At 35.3% G+C, this 22,808-nt stretch overlaps 1 protein-coding gene across 7 annotated transcripts in view; it reads right to left on the bottom strand.

The window, feature by feature from the left end:
• LOC134140345 (complement C1q tumor necrosis factor-related protein 7) overlaps window positions 1-22,808 on the bottom strand; it is a 124,667-nt gene that overhangs the window by 8,912 nt on the left and 92,947 nt on the right. For 6 of the 7 annotated variants that reach the window (XM_062575353.1, XM_062575347.1, XM_062575346.1 and 3 more), the window contains 13 exons: window positions 21,553-21,700; window positions 19,250-19,388; window positions 18,426-18,656; window positions 14,361-14,453; window positions 12,370-12,461; window positions 10,438-10,602; window positions 9,085-9,190; window positions 7,619-7,728; window positions 7,407-7,503; window positions 6,280-6,378; window positions 4,558-4,734; window positions 933-1,136; window positions 349-438 (listed from right to left, as the gene is read on the bottom strand). In XM_062575353.1, coding sequence (XP_062431337.1) covers window positions 349-438; window positions 933-1,136; window positions 4,558-4,734; window positions 6,280-6,378; window positions 7,407-7,503; window positions 7,619-7,728; window positions 9,085-9,190; window positions 10,438-10,602; window positions 12,370-12,461; window positions 14,361-14,453; window positions 18,426-18,656; window positions 19,250-19,388; window positions 21,553-21,700 — 1,751 coding nt within the window. The remainder of the gene's footprint in view (window positions 1-348; window positions 439-932; window positions 1,137-4,557; window positions 4,735-6,279; window positions 6,379-7,406; window positions 7,504-7,618; window positions 7,729-9,084; window positions 9,191-10,437; window positions 10,603-12,369; window positions 12,462-14,360; window positions 14,454-18,425; window positions 18,657-19,249; window positions 19,389-21,552; window positions 21,701-22,808) is intronic. The other variant, XM_062575349.1, reaches the window with a different exon arrangement.

The following is a 22,808-nucleotide window of genomic DNA, read 5'->3' as shown; positions in this document are numbered from 1 at the left end:
TGAGCTTGACAAGACATTTTGATTGCTTTTTAAGTGAAAGAACAGAACAGCTTAAAACTTTAGGTATTCTTAGCAATTGGTTGATTGCAACCTATCAAAGATTAAAATTTTGGCATACCTCTATCAGAATGAGCAACTTTCCTCAAGCACTGGTCTTCAGATAAAGAAATAAAGTATTCTTTGAAATAAATTGTTTAGAAAGAAAAATAGTCCTTACCGTCAGAGAATTTCAGAATAATTTAGGGTCAGAAGAGACCTTAAGAGCTTATGCAGTCTAATCCCGCCTTCCCTCAAAAGCAGCACTACATCACAAGCAAGAGGATAAGGAATTTCTGTTATGTTACTTACATCTGATGTACTCCACAGATCACAAATTCCAGCAAATGACACACTATCTGGCAGAAAAGGAATCAAAGCAACATATCGGGCCACTAATTCCTGCCATAAAACAAAACAGAGTAAGTCACTCCTCCAGTTCACTACACAGCTAAGTAATAATAACATTACTTTAATAGATCATAGTAGAAACATATCAACATTGTGCTGTTTCCACAGAAGTCATGGACAAAACACTGACCAACCTCATTATTGTAACAACTAGCTCATTTAGGAACTTATCCCACAGACTGGTATGATTTGCTCCTACTGAGTTTTTGCATAATTCTTTGCCTTTTAAAGGACAATACACATTAATTTGCCTATTTCTTCAGGATGGAAGGGAAATACCCTTTTTCAGCATCATTATGGACATGCTTGCTGTGCATCACACATTTACAAAAAGGTTAGCTATACAATATGCATAAAACTTTATATGCCTATGTGTGCAGGCATGGACACATGCATGTATAAATGCACACAAACTGTGTACACAGACATTTTGAAATCTATATCCCATGATATCGTTAAGATAACTTCGTTCTTTAAGTACTTACTGCTGTTGTTTGAGAACTATTTGGGTGGGCATCAAGAAGCTCCTGTGGTGGATTCAGAGGTTTGATATATCTGGTAATGAAAACTGATTTCCCACTGAGGTCAATTACAGTTGTTAGGCAGTGGCGGCTTGGAAACTTTGCTGTACATTCAGCTTCATACTTTCCTGCTGCTTGGAGCAACCTCTCGTCTTCTTGGGTATCAAACTTCAAGAGATAGTAGAATTTATATGAAAATAGTCTTACTTATAATTTGAGTTTAATTATTCACTATGTTTGTCTATTTCACCATTTACAGGAGCGTATAAAATGAGTATAAAATTATTTCCTAATAGCATTATGAAATTTCTTTGTAGTATACAGTTTGGCTCACAGACAGATATGAAAGTTCCAGCTAATGAAGAATGAGGTGATTTGTGTTTACTTATGAACACACATATGACCTGCACCTATAGCTGGCTTTAATGAAGCACTAAAAATGCAGTGAAAGTTAAGCGAAAGTAAATCTGCAGGGATAACATCACATATTAATTTAAAAGTGAAGAGTTACAATCAAGTACCAGAAGACTGATCTTGTATGCTACTCACAGTCACTCTACTAAAAATACAATTGGGATGAAGCACAAAATCCCAGTAACGTTGCGTAAATCATACTGGGACAACCCTGGACTACCCCAAAAATATCTGCAGAGAAGACTGCAAATTCATTTGTAGATGAATTCTTGTATGTCAGACTTGCCTAACATACATAGTGTAATTTTATATGAAATTTTCCAGAAACAACTACAGAACTCAAAAACACACATCTAATTATGCAATGATGATAACTACTTGCTCTTTGTTACCCAGGATATCATCTTCCAATGGTCTTAAAATCAGTCAAAGTAGTTTTATATCTACTTAGACTCTACTGTACTGTGTTGCTGAGAATTAAAGCTTACCCTTCACAACATTTTGGTTCAAAACAAACCATTTCATCTTTTGTTACCCTTTTTCTCAAATCAACCAAATCAACCAGCAGTGGCAACCCTGTAGCAAGACCTCTGCAGAGAAGGCAAATGGTACTGATTCTTTTCAATTGTAATTAATGGTCGAAATATCTAAGCTCCAGCATTTTTTACATTTTAATTTATTAATTCACTGCAAATATTACTGATAAATAAACAACTAATATATCAAAGTCAAATGTTATATTCGAACTGCAAGAATATTGTTGAATTGCTGAAAACCAAATTAATCTCAAATAGTGAACAGCAATAGTATCTCAATTTAAATTATAAATATTGTACCTTTTTAAGCATTTCATTCATCTATATAGAAATTCAGGCGGGACAGCAAGAAAGAGAAAAAAATGGTCAAGGAAGAAAAAAGACATAAAATTAAACTAGAAAGTACTCTTAGCGTGCTGAAACAGTATACATGTATTTCAAATGATTTAAATACAGCAGGAACAACAGGAAGAGTAACAAAGGACAGAAAAAATATTTAGTTATTTTTTGTAATTTTATTCTGAATACTTTCTACAATCAGAAATCTAAACAAAGCAGAACTCAGGGCTTGTTTACAAGCCACAAAGACACAGCATTTAATTTCTCTATGACAGAATTATGAAAGAATACACTTAAGCACATATCTACTTGAAAAAAACATGATCCACAATTGCAAGATGGTAGGCTTCTTCCTGATGTGGTATATGAGCTTTGTCTATAAATCAGTTCAGTAATTCAAGGCTCATGAGGACACTGATGGCAAAAAGTCATTTGAGAAAATGGCCTCTCTTACTAATTGAATACAACAGCAGCACAAATCCTAACAATGTAAGGTCCTTTGCCTCTTCTCTCTTCCTTGCCCTCTCCCAAACGCATGCTTGTGCGTGTGCATGCACACAAGTGTACACACACACACACACACACACATGCTCTGTACTGAACTTCAGCAATGATCATGTATACAAATATCTGAAGGGAAGGTGTAGAGACCATGGGGCCAGACTCTCTTCAGTGGTGCCCAGCAACAGGACAAGAGACAAACTCACTCAGCAAGTTCCATCTGAACATGAGGAAAAACATTTTTACTGTGAAGGTGACAGAGCACTGGAACAAGTTGCCCAGAGATAGAGTGGAGTTTTTCTCTGGAGATACTGAAGACTCATCTGGATGTAATCCTGTGCAACACACTCAAGGTGACCCTGCTTGAGCAGGGGGATTGGACTAGATGATCTCCAGAGGATCTTTCAACCTCAACCATTCTGTGACTGTACATATGTATTGTTTCAAGTCCTAAAAATAAATTATCTAATCATTTAAGCTACTTAACCTTAAAAGGCATCCAAGAATGCATATTATTCATCTTCATTTTCAATGCTACTAAATTGTAACAATTCTCATAGTATTGAATGAGCGTAAACAGACAATATGAGAGGATAAATTCCAAGACTGTAATTTGATAGTAAGGATTTTTAGACTGCATCATATGATTTTATAATTCTGAAAAAGGAATTACAAAAACCTTTCTCTCCAATTCCAGTTTGTAATAAATGGCTGATGTAGCACTAAATTCCAAAAGAATGAACTGCTGCTGTTTTTCATGGACAACTTGCATCCTTGCTAGCTGGATCTCAGAACCATTGCACAATGTTGCATAAATGGCAAGATGTGTATGTGTTTTAAGTATGTATTACTGTTAGTGCAAGACACTTCTGATTTAGCAGAAGAACTGAAAAAATGTAACAGCTGCTTTTCAGAAGTAATTATCTTCAAAATCTGGCAGCACTCATGAAGCAATAATAAATACTATGATTGAACAGTACAAAAACAGGAACAAGAAAATGCTGAATTTTCTATGTTTGCACCTTCCTTTTCATCCATTGTTTATAAATACTCACATGAATACTTTTAATAGAATACTTATTATGGAAGTAAATGGGAAAATTATATGCTCATAGATAATGAAAGCAGATTTGCTTTCCATGAACAATTTTTGATCTCCTCTGGAGATCATCTAGTCCAACTCCCCTGTTCATGATTTTGATTTGCTTTCCAAGAGATAACTGGTAACAGTTATTCCTCATGCTTTAAGTGTCCATATAACTTAATGTTCAATCACAGGTCAGCAACATAGTTGAAATTTTAACTAACAAATCACAGATTATGATTTTTTAAAATGTCATTATATTATATATACATAGGAGAAAGCAGAGATCTCTATTCTATAAAATTATACTTACATCACAAAAAATTAATCCAAGTCTACTACCAGCAACATCTCAAGTTGCTTTTGAGCAATTTTAATAGTACTTAAAAACCTCAAAACTTAAAATTCTATTCAAGACCAGTAAAGAACTGAAGAATGCAGCTTAGATTAAGAATAAACTTGTATTACCGCTCTTGAAATATCAAAAAGGTACAAAAATGTGGTAAAGACTTTGCATTTCAGCATTTACTTGTGGCTGGTTAAAATATTAGTAAATCAAGTCTAGTTAAACTGTTCTGAGCTGAAAACGCTTGAATTAAAACACATAGTATTTGTATTCATGTTCTTCAGGACATTAAACATACCTATTCACATGCATCTCATAAACTGCACCACTGGAAGCAAAAATCAGGAATCTCAGTTACTGATCAGTTACCTTTTCTCTGACTGACTCTCCAGGAACGAGCTGTGGCTCAATGGTAATAAACAGTGTTATATAGGAGCCTTCGCCAACGTTTCGCACAGTATCGTAACCTCGGTCATTTCCCAGGTTCTTTTCTTTGCTGTAGCCAAGGAGGACTGGAGGAATATCCACCTTGAATGTACCATCAATCTATAATAAATACAGAGAAATACTAATCTGTACATATCAACCATCCATAACCAAGAATAACAATTCTCATAAAATGTAAAAAAGCAAAACTTTCTTCTCAAATACCTTTATCATGTATATTCAAGTCTCTCATTTTATTGCTTTGATTTCTATCTTACTCTGAGCTACAAAACAGTAGTATCAGATAACATGGCACACACACGAAATAACTGTGGAGAAAATGTAAGACATTTCACTGTTAAAACTATTATTTGCAACAAGATTTCAGACCCTTTTGCTTATTATGAAGACTAATATTTAACATAATGGAAACCATGCACATTAGTTCTTGGAGGAAGAACAAACATGAGCATCTCACCATTTTTCTGAAACATGCATTTTTTTTATACATATGTACAATGTAGGCCCGCACAGAAAAAGTACTTTGAAAGAAACAAAACACAAATTTTTGAAGACTAACATCATGCAGGAAGAGTAATGTGTACTATCACACTGATGCTCTGGTCACAAAAAGCACTCATCCACAGAATCTTTCCCCATCAACAGATTTTATATATCTCGATACAGGGTCAGTATCGGGGGGAGGGAGGGGGGTCAATATCAGATCTATGTACTTTATTCCTCAGTCTTTGAGGAATAAATTTTGAAAAACTTTCAGAGATACTGCAGCAGGAGAAGAGAGGACAGCAAGTTATGAACGTATATATATGCAAACACTTCTCAAAGAATATTTACAGGTGAATAATCATTCTGCATTCAAGTGCTTTTCTTTATGTATCTTCAGACTGTGAGAAACTAAGCAGCAGCCTCCACAAGGCACTATTTGGAATAATGACTCAGAGATGTTGGCAAAATACAGGCTGCAGGACTACCCTCCTGAAGGGAGCACCACACCTATAGGGCTTCAGAGTAACTTAATGTTTGAGTGAAGTAGAACAATGCTTGGGCATCTCACAACAAAGAAGTATGAAGAACAGAGGTTGATCTTAGTATTGCTAAACCCTGAAGTTGGATTATGGACTCTGTCCTTCACCATCTATTGGTAAAAAATCTGTTAAAGTGTGTAAGTCTACCCATTAAGCTGCAAAGGGTTGTGAGCAGACACACTACTCGGGTGAATTTCATGACTAAAGCATTAGTTCTACAGCCAGGACACTCCCCTGTAAAGAGTAAAAGATCTTACTCTTTCTTGTTTGTTGACCTACAATAATGGTCGTTGCATTATCTGACATTAACTGCATAGGGTGGCCAAGGATTTATAAAAAGAAGGCTAGGTCTTCTTACTACTTGCCTTTTATTTAAGTCAATGTAAACTTCATTCAATGGGGGATCACAGCCCTCCAGCACTCAGATTCATTGACTAACCTTCCAAGGCGAAGGTGGTATCTGTTATAGTGGTCTAGCAGAAGCAAGCGGACCAGCACCGATTACACACACTGCCTAAAATCTGTCAGCAATGGAAACAACCTCTGTGCTTTCTTGAATCCCATCACAATTATGTTCAGTAATGTCAGTTATCGTGTATAAACTGTTATTGACACTTACCCTTGCTTGAAAATACATGGTAGTAAATGGAATCTTAACACATCCCAGCCAGTGTCTCTCAACGTGAGTGTGGATTCCACTTCCTCTTTCACGATCATCCTATTAAAAGGTAGGCTAATATAAAACTTTACAAGAAAGCTTAATTTCCTTTAACTCAATCAATGGTTTCATCATGTGATTAGTAAAAATTCTATATTGTTTTAATCTTTAATTTACCATAAATACAAAATCAATTACTAATAAGGCAATGATTATTCTGCATGCTTTTTAAGCTTGCCAGATGCTGAACAAACACAGAAAAGCCACAGTCCGTGCTATAATGTGCTTATACTTCAAGATTTGACTCCTGTATAATTTGTGATAGGGAACTCAAAAACCTGACAAGGAGTCCACTAGAGTCTTCCCAGACAAAGTGCATTAAGCCCTAATCGTCCAATGAAATGTTTTACTATTATTTAAAAAGATCTTTGGAAATTAAAATTATATGAAAAAAATCTAATTAATCTCTGTCGATTGGAAGCATTGTCTGCACATAAACTAAAGAGATGTTTGAATTTCAGCTGGATCTCTCCTCCTTCTGCTTCATCAGGTAACACGTAGGTTTTGATGGTAAAATTCTATCCTTGCTGAAATATGTGCATTATTTATTCCTGGGTAACATTTTCAAGAGTGCTGATATTTTTGTGCATACTGAGTTCCCTGGGAAAGCTTTCACAAATTTCAACAGGAATAGGTGGTATGCTAGTACTGAGAGCTTACAAAAGTTTATTTTTACTAGTATTTACCATTTTTATCTCATTCCAAAAATCTAATATAAGCAATCAAAAGATGTTTTTTAAACCAAATAGCTTGAAAAAACAGGATGAGATAGAGCATTAAAAAAGGTACAGCAATAGGGATAATTCATCTGAAATTTAGGAAAAAATGCTGATAACCTTTAAGAAGAGTAGAATTCAAATTACTATCCATGAGCTATATGCTGCCTCTCAATTTTAATATCTTCAATACTATTAAAGATATCAGTAAACCAGACTACATACAGATTACATTCTGTAATATATGTGACAGTAAACCTTTTGAAACTAATGCTTTAATACATCAACACTGTCCTTCTAGTATGGACTCACCTCTCCAACATCATAAAGTACTTCATCAAAAAGATTAATGAACACTTCATCCTTCACCGACTGCAAACTATGGGTGCTGTAGTCACCATTAGGAGCTCTGGCAATGTTAAATAAAAAAAATGATTTGAACAAAACAGGAAAATTTGAACATATCTGCATGCTCAAACTGAATGATTATTATTCAGAAATGATTTGGTTTCAATTTGCCATACCTAAATGGAAGCTCAAGTTCCTCATTCCAGTTAGGATTTGGACCCTCTGCTGTTGTGGTCCGGCAGACAGTTCGCTGAAAAGAAACTTCTACAAAAGGACGGACTAAAATCTGTAAAATGCAAGCAAAACAAAGGAAATACACTTCTATAACAATCTGTTAGAACATATTAAATTATCAATTTATAATGCATTTAGAAGAATAAAAATATACTTTGTGGAGATCGGACTGGTCCAGCTCAGACAAAAACACTAATGCACCTTAAAAATTTTGCACTTCCAAAAAGCGATGTGTATTCAAAATATACATATATACACCCACATTTTTCTCCCGAGACTAGGAAAGCTACTGGCTAATTAATCAAAGGTAACCAAAACAGAACATGTGCTCCAGTCACCAGTGGAAAAAAGTGTATTTGTATCCCCTTATCTATAATCCAAGACACCTACTGCTACAATCCTGGTTGCATCTGAAACTAGCCCTTCACGCTATCTATTACAGATAAGCAACTTTCAAACTAGACACAACAACCCCTTAATGTGATTAAAACTACCTTAATGGAGCATTTCATTAACAGTCAAACACACATGGCAGAATCCTTTCTAGATTTCAAAAAGCTACAGTTTTGAAGTAAAATCGTAAGAAAAAACAGAAACAAAAACCAGGGGACTTCCATACTCCTTCAGAAGCCTGATGAATTGCATTCTCCATAGCAAGAAAAAGTAGCTTAAGTACCAGTTTCAAGAATGGCCTGGAGTGCAATGGGCCCAAAGTTCAGGCTGCAAAAAAATGGCTGAAAGCATGTGCACACAGAAGAGTAAGAACAGAGCAGACATATGGTATTTTCCCCTATGACTCTTCCAGGCTTCAACCATTTTCAGATGAAGGACTTTCCTAAGCCTGTAATGATTTTTGCATTTGGTAACTCCAGATGTATCCTTCTTCCAAATACTTGCCCAATGTCCACTTTAATGCAAGCAAACTTCTTCTGTCCCACAATACATGTAAGCATCTTCCCTGGACACCTACTAACTGCTGCAAAAAGAGTCACCTTCTTTTGTTTGTTTTGAACCTTGCTCCTCTGAGCTTTAGTTAAGGATCCCTAGTCCTTGTAATGAGCAAGCCTCTGAACAGTCAATCTCTATTAACTCTCTTCATATTACTAATAATTATGCATCTCTATCTAGCACATTCCTCCTTCTTCCCTGTTCCCAGTTATTACCATTCTGGTTGAAAAGTCCTACCATTGTTCATTGAACAGTAGCTATTCTCTATTTCTGACATCCTTACCACCCTTTTCTGAGCTTTTTCCAGCTTTATACCATCCTTTTGGAGCTCAAGGAATGGGCAAACCAACCTCACTAGTAAGATACCTTTTTGATAGTAAATGTTACTGTCTGTGGAAAAGAGGGACACTCACAACCTCATATAAACAACTGCTGTGATTTTGTCAGTTTTATAATATACCTGGTTGAAAACCCAATCTATGTTCTCGCCTGGGCTCTGAGCTGAAGGAGAGGCTGCAAACATTTCATTGAAGGACCTTGAATGTCTAGATGGTTGCTGAAGTTTGCTAGGAGAGGAAACAGACCACAATGAGAGAAGACAGAAAACATATTACTAAGTATGAATCCCTCACATTATCTATTAACTATATCAAATTTTAAAAAATGCTTCTGAGATTTTTATGCCATGACTTTAACTTAGGAAACATGTTTATTTGGTCAAAGAACAGGAAAAGAATGCTGGAAAGGGTCAGCAAGTGTGTAGTTCTTGTAAGCCTCATTGCAAAATTTTGTTTTGTGCCTGGAGGCTCACTGCTCTGAAAACTTCATAAACCCCTGATTTTCTTTTCCTCTCCTGCACAATCTCCATGTGCTATAGATTTTTCAGTTTAAGACAAATCCCCATAGAATTCATAAACTGTGTAGACTGCATGGTAGGGCAAGGCCTCTATGACAAAATTAAATCCATATGTGTATTACACAGTCAGCAATCCATGAATGAAAAAAATCAGTGCAAGTATACTTATTTTTATACTGTTTCCAAATAACATTTTTGTTAGTAACACCAAAGTAGAGATTATAAAAGAGTATTATTTCAAACTGAAAAATCAGCTCAAGATAAGACACGGTATAATGCAAGAAGATTGGCACAGTTTTTAGTTATTTTTGTAATACTGACAGTGAACTGAAGCTTTCATCTTCCTTTCCTTTTCATCAAGATGTTTCTCGCATGAATTGCTTGTTTCTCAGTGTGAAGTTATTTACCGAAATCCAACAGAACCTTCATTATAGTAAATAAAGTGTAGAAGGTGCTCAATTCTGTATGCACAGTAATCAGCTGGCCTGAAAATAACTGAGTTAGAAGCAACATATAGTTGTTTTCAGGGAAAGAGAATGCTATGCTAATACATTGCTTGTGGAACTGAACCAAATTGCTCGGATCAAACTTAAGTATCTCTACATCATGCAGCATCATGCAGTGCAGGCATTTCCTTAATATGCCTGAAGCTAATGGTCACCTTTAAAATTAGTCAGAGTCTAATTAATCCACTGATTTAAATAGTTCATGAAGAAGGTGGCTAACAGATTGTTATGGTACAATTCATCTGCTATTAACTGCTATTAGTAGCCTTATAACTTTGTCAAAGCAGTGAACTATCTTCCAATCAGTTTTTTCCTCAGGCAGTTGAATATAAGTTTTTGCAAAGTATTTCCTGAATGTAGCAGGTATTGACAAATGATCAATAAAAGTTTACAAAACAACATAAATCTGAAAACAGAGAAATGCCTACTGAGAATAGACATTTAAACATACCTCACTGGTTTTCTCACTGGAATATCATAAGCTCTAATGATGTTCACTAACAGTTTTATGTCTCCATCTGATAAATTCTGTGCTGTAACCTTCTTCCTCTCTTTTCTTCTTGGCTTTAGTGGTCGTTTTGGCTCTGCCAGTTTGAAAATGCTGAGTCCCAAAATACTAATAATTGTAAAACAGAGATTTAATCATTTTTGCATAGGATCAGAATTCAAGTGTTTCCCTGCAGATTATGCACTAACAAAGAAAGGAAACATATATGCCTATTAATGCTATATAAAACTCAATAAAACGTACAATTCTTTTAATTGTGTAGAAGCACACAACCCAGTTGTGTCTTATATTTCATAAACTCTAACTCAAATGTGCAAAAAGGATTCTTTATTCAAAATTAGGTAAAATATAAATGAGACAATTAGACAACTTCCAGATAGATCTAAACTACCATGCTACGAACAAGGTATCTAGCAGATAACAATCACTGTGAAATATATATATTAAAAAAACAAAAAAAAAAAAAAAACCAAAAAAACAAAAAAAAGAACTAATTTCACAGCTACATACAACAAACAATAGGCTATAGAAAAGAAGCAGAATGAATAGGCTACAACATACCCTGGACCCTCAGAACTTACAACGCAAGGCAAAGCAGAACCAAAGAAAAATAAAAGATGAGAAGAATAAAAAACAGGTATTTTTTTGCACATCATTGATATTAACTTTAAAAATGACAGAAGACATTCCAAAATCTACTTTAAAACTGATATCCAATGGCAGTGTTTCATCATATATAATTAAAAAGTTACATTAATTGCTGTAAAAATAATAAAAAACTGTGGGCTACTGAAATATTAGATACTTTAAACAAACCAGATATTACCCACATTTTAAATCTACTAACTATATAAGCTGATTAGCAAATAGTACCCAATATGAATTAACATTCATGATAAAATGTCAACAAAGCATTTGATTTTAAATAACTTCAAAAGCTGATTATAGTCTCATCTGGATTTTTCTGTTCTGTAACGTGAAAATATGAACTAAAAAAAAAAGAATCAAAAGAGAGCAAGTCTCTTGTTTCTCCAGCAGATGGGACTGTTTAGATTTATACTGTTGATTCTAAAAGCTGAGGTCATACTTTAGGGTGTAATGCTTTTAGTGAACACAAGCAACTTGAACAAGGAAAAAGTATCATTTGTATGTATTTACTTGCACAGATTTTAAGTAAACAATGCTAAGTAAGAACCATCTGTATGGTGGTAACTCAGACATGGCAGAATCAACAAGTATGGAATTTGGAACAAAAATGCAAAGAAGATGCATAAATAATAAAATCAAAAACAAAAATCTGAAAACAAAAAAAATAAATTATTTCCAAAAGCAGTAACATTTTTGAAATTAAAACAGTGCACAAAGATGTCCAGCAACAGACTATGGAAATACACAAAACAAAGTAAACAAAATCACTGATAAAAATTTATTCCATGTTATCTGTGGGCCATATGCACTGACTCAGAGAGAGCACTACCTGTAAAACTGCCAGCACCATTACCTCTGACACTTGTGTGATATTTGGAAATCATTCCATCTAGGACCAGCTAGGGCTCTGCTTAGCTTATCAGATCACATCCTGATACAACATATCATGCTAAACCATATTTACATACTATCTCATTACTTCTTCCAAAGATTTTTTTTTCAAAAAAGGAGGTTTTGATACACGTTTTTATTCAAACACTGTACTGGCAGATGTGTATACAGTGCTTGGAAAACTACAGACTATAATGAATACAGAATAATATCAGAAAGTCAGTCACCTCACTATACTTTGCAAAAAAAAAAAAAAAAAAAAAAAGGATCACAGATGGTTTTAAATTAATTACTTTGATTATAGAACCAATAGAACCAATACAGTAGCTTCCTTACCCCAAGCTGGGAATCTCCTCTTCATTGACAAGGTCAGAGAGAAGGAAATGGCGTTTTGCTACTAGAAAACGGTTTATTATCGATTCTCGAACCTGTGGATGGCAGGAGGGAGAGAAAAATTACATTTTTAATCCAAGAATCACTGTAAATGCTTGTCTATCAAAACTGAACAGAAAAGCCCAAATATGCATTAATTCTCTTCTTCCACTTTTAAAAGACTCATGATCAAGGAAAATTTTCTTTTCTAGCAGATATTTCTTCAGAACATAATATAAACGTATTCTACAAGTACAATGATTTCTCTGGAGACATACAAGAGATCCAGTAACATTATATAAAGTTGTACAATCAGAAAATGGAGCTTTAGCTGACTGCAGCAAAAAAGAGCTCATTGCAATCAAAAGAATAAATGACACTGAAAAACATTCTTTTGGGGTACCTAAACAAAGTTATAGAAAAGCCTGTGAAGAAATCTATATGGTATTAATTATGGGGAATAAAGCCCTTTGGCAGCACAACAGTCAGTGAGGCATATTTTATAAATACTATGTTTCAAATAAATATATTTTTTAAATTCTTAATTCTGTTCATTTCTATACTGAAGTGATAGACTGAAGCACACAGATGGAAGTCTTTGCCCTTTCCCAAAACTATGTTACTGAAGCCGGAAGAGTGATACCTTAAACATTTTTCTTATAAATAAGTCTCATAAGGCCTTTATATGATAAAATCAGAGTTGTAACAGCAATAACAATTTTTTAATACATTTTCTCCTTTAATCGTTTTCAAAATCTTTTCTAATGTATGAAATATTCCTTTGAGTGAAATGATAGGCATAAAAAGATCACATTTTAGAGTAATCTGAATTCAGATCTGATGTGAGCTATCTGATTTTTCAGCACACTGGACAATTTATGAAAGTGTAAAATATCCAGATTGACAAATACAGGTACTATAATGTGTGTTACTCTGTAATACTGTACTATTATTCAGCAAACTGCACAAATAGTATTTTTAAGTACACACTTAAATACCATGCAAAGCATAACAGCCTGACACAGATTTGAAAGCTTCGTTAAAAACAACTTTTCGTATTACCATATCAAGTCTGGACTTTGGCATTTCCCTGGACTCGACTAGAAGATTTAATCACCTTCCATTGTCTTTTATTTTCTTTCATGAAGCAGTATTTTTAATAGGCATATGTTCCATCTCACATCAAATCAATCTTACCCTCATATTAATTTTAGAGTTTTGCCAGCTGCCTAGGATTTGTTTCATCTTTCAGTTTTTCCAGTACTGGTAAATTCACAGCTATGTTTTTAGCACTTCCTACTTTGTCAAAATACTCTGAAATTGCAAACCGTTCCCATGACATATGACAAATATTTCCTCATTTTTTTCCCCTAAGGATTAAAAAGAATGTCAGCATAATAGAACAAACAGATTAGGAAAAAAAATTAAGATAAGGTGAAGAAGATGATACTATAATCTAACAACAAAGATAACATGATGGAAGATAGGCCCTTTGCCTTAGGTTGCAGGACAGAATATACTCACTGCAGTGCATTAAATGATTTGAAACAGTGGCTAGGGTGACTCTCCTGGAAATAATCTAAGTTCTTAGCATGACAGCTTTCAAGAAGGAAAATGGGGAGAAAGAGGAAAATGAATGAATAGCTGGGACGCAACTGTACTTTAAAGGAAAAACGTCTCTTGGACACCAGCAAAAAACAACTTACAGAACAGCTAGGACAATCCAGAAAGTCTGCTCATTCCGTGTATTGCATCTTTTTCAAGCACATTACATCAACCATGCTCAAACCTCAACCTGTTTTATTAGATCTGTTTCATGAGTAACTTAGCATTTAGAAGACATCTGTAGGTCATGTTTAGAGATAAATCAGTTAATATTCATGGAAATAAAGCATCCAAGCATAGCAGCGATGCATGGCTTAAAGAAATACGGTGACATTTTTTTTGCAGCTTACCTTCTGTAGATAGTTGGCAACAATCGCTCTGCGCGCATCTAGGTAATGTTTGCTGTCAATCACATCCCTCTCACGTAGTCTCTTCTCATAGTCCTACAGATATTTACTAAAGTTTGTGATTGATATACATACAGTGCTTTATTACATACAAGAAAAATAATAAATATTTCATTAACATATCATAGAATCATAGAATAGTAAGGTTGGAAGGGACCTCTGGAGATCATCTAGTCCAACCCTCAACATAGCCCCATATGGGGATTGAACCCATGACCTTGGCATTAGCAGCACCACGCTCTAAGCAACTGAGCTAAACCTGCCCCCACCTCGCGTGCATCAGAGCAAACCAAAACAGACATCAGAACTTTCGAAGGCTGTTTTTAGTGCTAATGCATATAACAATTGCACCGCCCAACTTCTATTAATGAAGACAAGAATTCTGTTACGCGAACCATGTGCCTTAAATTACTAAAAATAACTGAAATTTTTCCTCTCTCCTTTTTTAGAAGTTGAACTTTGACCTACTACCATAAACTGAAATCCCGTTTGATGGGGATTGCACTCTTTAGACACTTTAGAGTGCAGATGCACTCTTTAGATACAGAAGTGATGCAGTCTTCACAGAAGAAGGCCTAAAATTTGAACTGTTTTAATACATATAACTCATTTTCATAGAGTCTGAACACTGTAAGAAGCTCTGCCTGTGGGAGATCTTGTTGAGCTATTTTTAAGTTACATTCAAGAAATAAAGAGATTTTATAGCATGATAAAATCTTTGGTTATATGAAGAAAGAAAATAAAAGCTCTTTAATTATCTAGAATGTGAGATTTTTCCTTTGCCTGAGGTGAGGTTTGATAACAGAGTCTGTGAAGTCTAACTGAGGGACTGAGATGAATATTGGTTACCCCCACAAAAAAAATACGTAGAAGCACTTGGTTCATGCAGAAAATTTTGGAGGAGTAGTACTTTTCAGGGTTGTAGTCACTCTTCTGGTGAACCTCAGAACTACAATGAAAGCTGTACTGACAGATGGAACTTTTATTCAAAACATTTTGAGATGTTTAAGAAAAATGTCTCATAAATTAAGGGAAGGTACTGAAATTTTCAGATGAAAAAATAACTTTCAGTTTCTAGACAAAATATGGAACCTAGGAGTCCAGGGAGATTCCCAGGATCTGTAGCTTCATGGCAGTCTGCAAATAAAGCTGGCTTTAGAACCACAGATCCTAGATACACCATGAAACTGATCTTCCTGTCACTTTGTGACTGCCATTACTTCAGAGAACATGAACATTTCCCTGAGATAAAGGGTCTTGGAAACACATTCGTTTCATTATTTTGAAAATAACAACTTATCCAACTTTTCAGTGCAGGGAAATATTGGTGATTTTGAATTACTTCAGATTAGAAACATAATAAAACAAGAATAGTTATTCTGAGCCAGAAAACTTTAATTTTTAGGTAGATCTAAAAAAATGACTAGGTTAGAAGTCCAGTGATGGAGCTGAACATCTGACACATGCATACTTATTACTTCCTTTAGAATTTTTTTACTACAAACTGAATCACTGAGCATTAGCTAGTATTTCTTTGCTGTTTGTATCAAAGGAACTTTCAGAAGAAATAGGGAGTGATCATAAATTTTTGGTAAAGTAGATATTCAAATACAGACTGATTGGTTCTAACTCTGTTACTGAGTAACTCAAATTGAAACACTGCCCATTTGACATAAGATATTTGCGATTGCTTTATTTCTGTAAGTGTAGCAAAACATTCAGTTCATCCATATACAGCCTTGAATTACCAAAATCCTATGGCCAAGTTGCCAGGTTCATAGGTTATGAATAACAGTCTTATTTGTTCTGAGAGTGCACATCTGTGACCACAGAGAGATTTTTATCCTCAGATCAGGAAGTATGTAAGGATGTGGTGTTCAAAGAACCAAAAATATAAAGGAAAAGGTAATTTCACAGTAGTACTAGATGTTAGTATTGCAGACTGTACATAAAGACTGGATTAGGTAAAATAATTATTTGGGGAAACACCACATTGGGCAAGAAAAGTAGAAAATACTTTTAAGGCATAATACTGGAAACTTGCAGGATCAGACTTAGATATGACTACAGATTTTGTCATTTAGGAATATTGATACAATATAGATTGAAAATATTAGAGAACCATAGAATCACTGGGGTTAGGTTTAGCTCAGCTGGTTAGAGCGTGGTGCTAATAATGCCAAGGTCGCAGGTTCAATCCCCATATGGGCCACTGACTTCCAACCTTACCGATTCTATGCTAGAATCTTGTCCTATCACTAAATACCTCTGAGAAAAGTTTGGCTCTTCTTCTCTATAGAGAATAAAGATTTTCAGAACTCCCCCTATAGGTATCTGAAGACAACAATCAGACCCACCCATAGCCTTGCCTTCTTAAGGCTAAACAAACCAACTTCTCTCAGTCTCTCCTTATATGCCATATGCTCCAGCCCTGCAGGCATTTTGATAGCCCTGCGCTGGACTTGCTCCAGTATGTCAATGTCCTCCTTGCACTGTAAAGTCCAAATCTGGAAACGCAGTGAGACTTAATCTGATGAGGAAGAGATTAAAAAGCAATCCAGTATCTGCTTGTAACCACTCAGAAAGCAGTTACAAAGACAAGGGAGCCAACCTCTTCTCTGTTGCCAGACAATATAACAAGGGACAATAGTCACTAAATACAGCTTGGAATGTTCAGGTTGGACATGAGGAAAAGGTTTCCATAGAAGGGTAGTGCAGCACTGGAACAGGTTATCCAGAAAGGCTCTGGAATCTCTCTTTTACAGCTTTTCAGGACTTGGTTAAACGAACACCTAGCTGACCTCATTTAGTACTGGCAACAGTCCCACCACTTCACTGAAGGACAGAACTAGGTAACCTCCAAGCAGCCTTTCCAAATATATTTCATAATTTTACGAATTTTCATATTTCTTCACTAAATGGCTAGTGAATCAAGTAGGAACACTACCATTTAAATTTAGTTTTGGTAAAGGTAAGGACATTAAAAAAGCTCATGTCCCTATAAAATGAACTTGGAATGAGTGATCATGGGTATATTCAATTTACCGTAAATGGAAAAAACATCGAAAATAATTCTTTAACTGTGATTTTCAATTTCAGAAAATAAAATTACATGAACAAAACTCGCCAGTAAATGGACCAAAAGTGCACATCAAAGATGATGTACATCTTTAAATAAAAGACACAAAACTAATCTGGAATTAGGAAAGAAAAAAAAATTATTATGAAGTCCCAGAAGTAACTGATTTAATGAAAATCTTTAAAAAAGATATAATCCAAAATAAATGGAAAAAATTAAATTGTTCAAGAACATTTATGTCAGAAAAGTAGGGATAAAATAGCAATTGCTAGAATTCAAGATGACTCTGATCCTGCAAAGGCAAACATCCTAAAATGTTGCTTAGTCACGTAAATTGAGAAAGAACAAATAATGGGCAACATAACACTAATAATGGAATTGAGATTAAAAATAATTTTAAGTAGGACCCAAGGAATAAATGCACACATTACATTTCAGCAAGGTAAAGTATAGTTAGGCAAGGACAGGGTAAGCTAATTGGAACAATGTACTAAAACAGAAATTCCTACATCCTATGTTCAAGTGAAACTTAAAAAGGTTTTAGTTTTTGTTAAGTTTCATTGCTTCCACCATCCTCTACAGAAGGGGCTCAAAAGTTAATAAGCTCAAGTCTGAATTACCATTGTATTACCTTTCTGTATCTGAAAACACCTTTAAAAAAAGTGAATCTTAGAACACCTGTGCCTTCAGCAGTTGTTGAATTTTATTTTTCTTCTTCTATAGTTTATCTGTAGAAGTATTTATTTGGAAGGAAGTTACCCTAATTAGATTAGGATAATAGCACAAAAGACAGAAGGCATATAATTCTCATTTGTTCCATGTCAGCACAGTTGTATGTTGTTTAAGAGAGCAAATGCCTGTAATACAAGTCAAACACTATTGACATTAAAACTAAAAAAAAAAGTAAGACTCTTTACTAGAGAACATACTTCAAATAATTTCAGATAGCATTCTACCTGGAAGAGTTTCTCACTGATTTCTCGTTCATGCAAAGGGACTTGCTTATAGTTTCGGAACTCTGCCACCTCTGCATTTCTGAGCTGCAAGAGTCGGAATCTCTTTGATCTATTGAATTCCTCATCAGAAACAAAATTAAATTCTTGCTGCAACTGTTCCAGTCTGAAGTAATCAGGAACATGTGCCTCTCCACTAGTGGCAACCTAAGTTAGACAAGTAACTATTAGCATCTTTATACCGAGCATGAAAAGTCCGTAATACACTTCTGTAAGATTTAAACAAATACTGCAAGCACGTTCATTATAAGCAAAAGCAGTTTAGATGGATCAAATTGAGACTGAAACATTATATATTTAAAAGTAGGTTTTTGTTGAGCAAAATGCATAGGAATATATACTTAAGGACATACCAAGACCCTACTCCCCCTTAATTTAAATAAAATATTAAGGAGTGAGAAAATTATAACAGAGTAATATAGGAAGCCGTCCTGTGAAAGTGATTCATTTACATAATTTCAGCTGGATAAATAGCTTCTCATGGCCACGTTTAGAAAGTTCCTAACTTCAACAATACTGGGAGTTGCATGAGGAGATTTAGTGTAATGAGGTGTCTATTACCATAGAAGTACACAAGTACATGCCATCTAAGGGAACATGAAATTCAAATTCTAATTTATTATTTACGAATGAGTCCATTTGAATAATCCCTGATATCAGTTTGTTGTCATTGGAATATTACTGGATTAATAAATCTGCCATTTCTCTTCTAGATCTACAGCTCTGTAAAGGCCACTTACCGTGATCATCTGCATCAGAGCTGCATTGCTTGGGTCGTTCGGATCAAGTTTTGTTTCCGCTGCCCACTTAGCTAGTTTCTTCATGTCAGTTAAGCCTGATGTGCCAATGCATGCAATAGCATCAATATTTTTTAAAGTGCTACAAAGACAGAATCGATACCAAATGATTCTATCTAAAATGGATATAACTTTGCAATAAGAAAAAAAAAATAAAAACAATCTTGGAAAAAAAAATCCCACCACAGCTGAAATAGTAAATTCCACTATGCCAAAGGTATGATTTTTTTTCTTCAGGGGAATACTGCAGACTGCCCCTGCCTACTCATTCCCACCCTTTTAGTTGAACTGATATAATTTTTCTGTGAACACACTGTAAAACAGCCCACTGAAATGATTCAAAATAAAAAAAAGGAACCAAATAAAAATCTCTCTAAACAAAAGCTGTAATAGAGAAGAAGTTTGCTTCTTTAAACTTGCATCATTTCTGTGATTTTTGTGATTCTTTGATTTTTTCTATGGTTTGTAACATAATCTCCCAAAATTGGCAGCTATGTAACTGAAGGAGTGATGAACTGCAAAGGAAAGTGAGGTGGAAATACAAGGAACCAACTGAAAAGGAACTTCATATCAGCTTTTACATGGGTGCTACCAACCGTACTCCTAGCCGAAACACAGAATTTGACCACGTTCTTACAATCAGAAAATATGTTCTTGCAATTTTTACACGACAAAGTGTTTATTGATACAAAGATTTACAACATAGAATCATAGAATCGGTAAGGTTGGAAGGGACCTCTGGAGATCATCTAGTCCAACCTCCCTGCTCAGCAGGATCACCTAGTGCATGTACCTACACAATTCCAGGTTGTTGGTTACTAGAAAGAAAGATAATAACTTTCATGCTGTGAGACAATTCAACACAAAAGTTTTAACAAAGCATACTTAAAGGAACTTCCCAGATTTACAGTTTGCATCCCTTTTTGCAAGTCTCAGCAAAACCTAGTCACTGACGGGCAGGTCATTAAAATACATCTTCCTGCTTTTTATAGTCTCTCTTGACAAGGCTTGAAGTGCCTAGGTGAAAAAATACTTAGATAAACTGAAAGCTTGTGGATTGGCATCTTAAGTCCCTAATCCTACATCCAGTCTCCAATGTATTTGTCAGAGCCCTGAATGCACTAGCAGGCTTTAAAAGCCCTGACCAGCCTTACCTGGGGCCTTCACACCCTACCTCCATTGTGGGTTCAAGATAGCCATTTAAACTCAGGTATGGGCCTTTAGGCCTTGGCTTGAACTATGTCTGAAGTTCTGTCTTTGGCCCCATCTGCTGCATGGATCCCTCAGACCTATGTTGTAGCTTTGTCTTCTGTCCTGACTCTGACCTCATCCTCTGCTGTGCCCGGCTGGACTCTCTGGATGGATCCTGGGCCTGACTTACTGCCTCATCGTATCTGGGGCTGTTGGTGTACCCTGCTGCCAGCAACCTGCCGCTCTGCCTGACATGTTCAGATCCTGTGGAACTGTGCCCCAGGGGGTGAGGGCACTACCTGTTCTGGAGTCACCCTCAGGTCCTGGCTGTTTCTGCCTCGTGGAGCAGCTCTACTGTTGCTGCTCCATGACAGCACTAGCCCCAGCTTCCCTCATTAATCCTTTGGATGTTCCCACTCGTTTTCTTGCCTTCACAATGCAGAGTACGCAACAACAGAGTTCAGTAGCCAGTCTGGAGGCCATTTGTACGCTGATTTGCTGGCCAGGACATGCATATTTATTAGCCAAATACTACAGAAAGTGGATGTTGCTACTTTGTTTTATTAGGGATGCCAATTTGGGTTTTTCTCTCTACTTATCTGAAAATTTTCAAGCAAGTTTTAAAAACTTATGAATCTTCCTCAAGTTTGGTTAGAATTAGCTAACACAGCCAGCAATTACTGGGACAGCAGACAAAGTGGTAACATCGAGGTCATATCTTTGGGCACCAGCCTTAAACAAACATGCACTGAATCACAACTGTGCAAAAAAGATCACAGGCAGTAAAGACTAACATTAGGTATGAAAGTCTATGAAAATCTTGTCTCAAACTTTCACAGAGTACACAATGAAAAGTTACAGAAGTGAGTTGCTGAAAAAAATTTATATATCAAAAATGTACACCCTAATACATCTGCATAGGGTTATAATGCAAAGGAAGTTTCTAATCTTAGGGGAAAAAATAAAACAATTCTAGATTATGAAAGTCATTTATTCTTTAAATACTATTAAATAATCAATTTCCTATGAATTACTGAGAATTTGCATCACATTACCTTGCAATTCCTGTGTTTTGCTGAGAAACTGGAGGAACTAAGGGGACTCCTTTTTCTCCAACTGCCCAAGAGACACTATTGGATATTTTCCCAGAGGTCATTAAAGTCATTTTGTTGCTACCATCAGCTTCAAAGGAAAATGGCACACCTATCAAGAAGAAAAGCAAGGTAGTTAGTGTATTTATGCATTTAAATATGTAACATTTGAACCTCTTTAAAAATGCTATTTCTTGAAAACAGTCAGTCAGATAACCTGTGCCCTTATATAAGTAGGGGAATGTGGAACAACTTTATTTTGCTGCATGTTATAGGAGAGGACTCCTCTCTGGAAAAGGACTGAAAGATTCCATTCCACCTGTATAAACGCTTCCAGTTTGTGTTGGGAGAAAAGGCTATGCTTCATTAGCATCTTCTCTTTTAATTCTATTTCCCTCTCTAACAATGAATCAAAAGCTTCTTTTTCTTTACAGATGCAAATTATTTGTATGAACATAAGATAATGTTTTCTGTAATCTTCAGATCCAGCCTGATACTGTTATTAAGGAAAGAGAAATTTGGAGTCAAAAGAATTAGCCATGATTGACAAGTCAGTCCCAAAGATCTATGATACACAATTCTGTACACAGTCACTATGGTCAATGACATTTACACACATATCTTTCATAATACTTTTCTTCACACTAATTCCCTCCGCAGGTTTTTATCTGCTCTTTTGCTGTATCTTGATCTATATTTCAAGTACTGCAAATGTATGCAAGTCAGTCATTTTTTGATGCAGTTTAAGCTTATTTGTTATATAAATTTAAAATTTATGTATTTTAAATTTATTATTTACATATGCTTAAAATTTATATAAAAAATATGCTAACACATATCACTCTTATTCTACCTTTTTTTTTTAACCTCTTCCTTATCTTATCCTTCTGTTTTGAAGCCCCGGGGATAAAGCATTTTACAGGATGTTATCAAAGCAAATAGGAAGACTAGAAAAGCTATGCTGATTAATACTATCTGCTCGCACTTCTGTGCCAGAAGCCTGACTAAGAAAAATACTAAATACTAAGAAAATTTATATAGCCAGTAGAGGTCCACTAAAACTATAAGCCGAGTAATAAGCACACACATTGTTATTTCATACAGGTTAAAATTAGTAAGAGGAAGACAAAAATTCCAAAGCAGATTTTAATAATAATAATGACTCTTCTATGATTCAGTTGCAGAAGTTACAAATGCTCTTAAATGAATTTACTCTGAAA

Source organism: Rhea pennata, chromosome 4 (assembly GCF_028389875.1).
Source record: "Rhea pennata isolate bPtePen1 chromosome 4, bPtePen1.pri, whole genome shotgun sequence".
NCBI classification, from domain to species: domain Eukaryota; kingdom Metazoa; phylum Chordata; class Aves; order Rheiformes; family Rheidae; genus Rhea; species Rhea pennata.
This window is presented reverse-complemented; position numbering and strand designations above follow the sequence as displayed.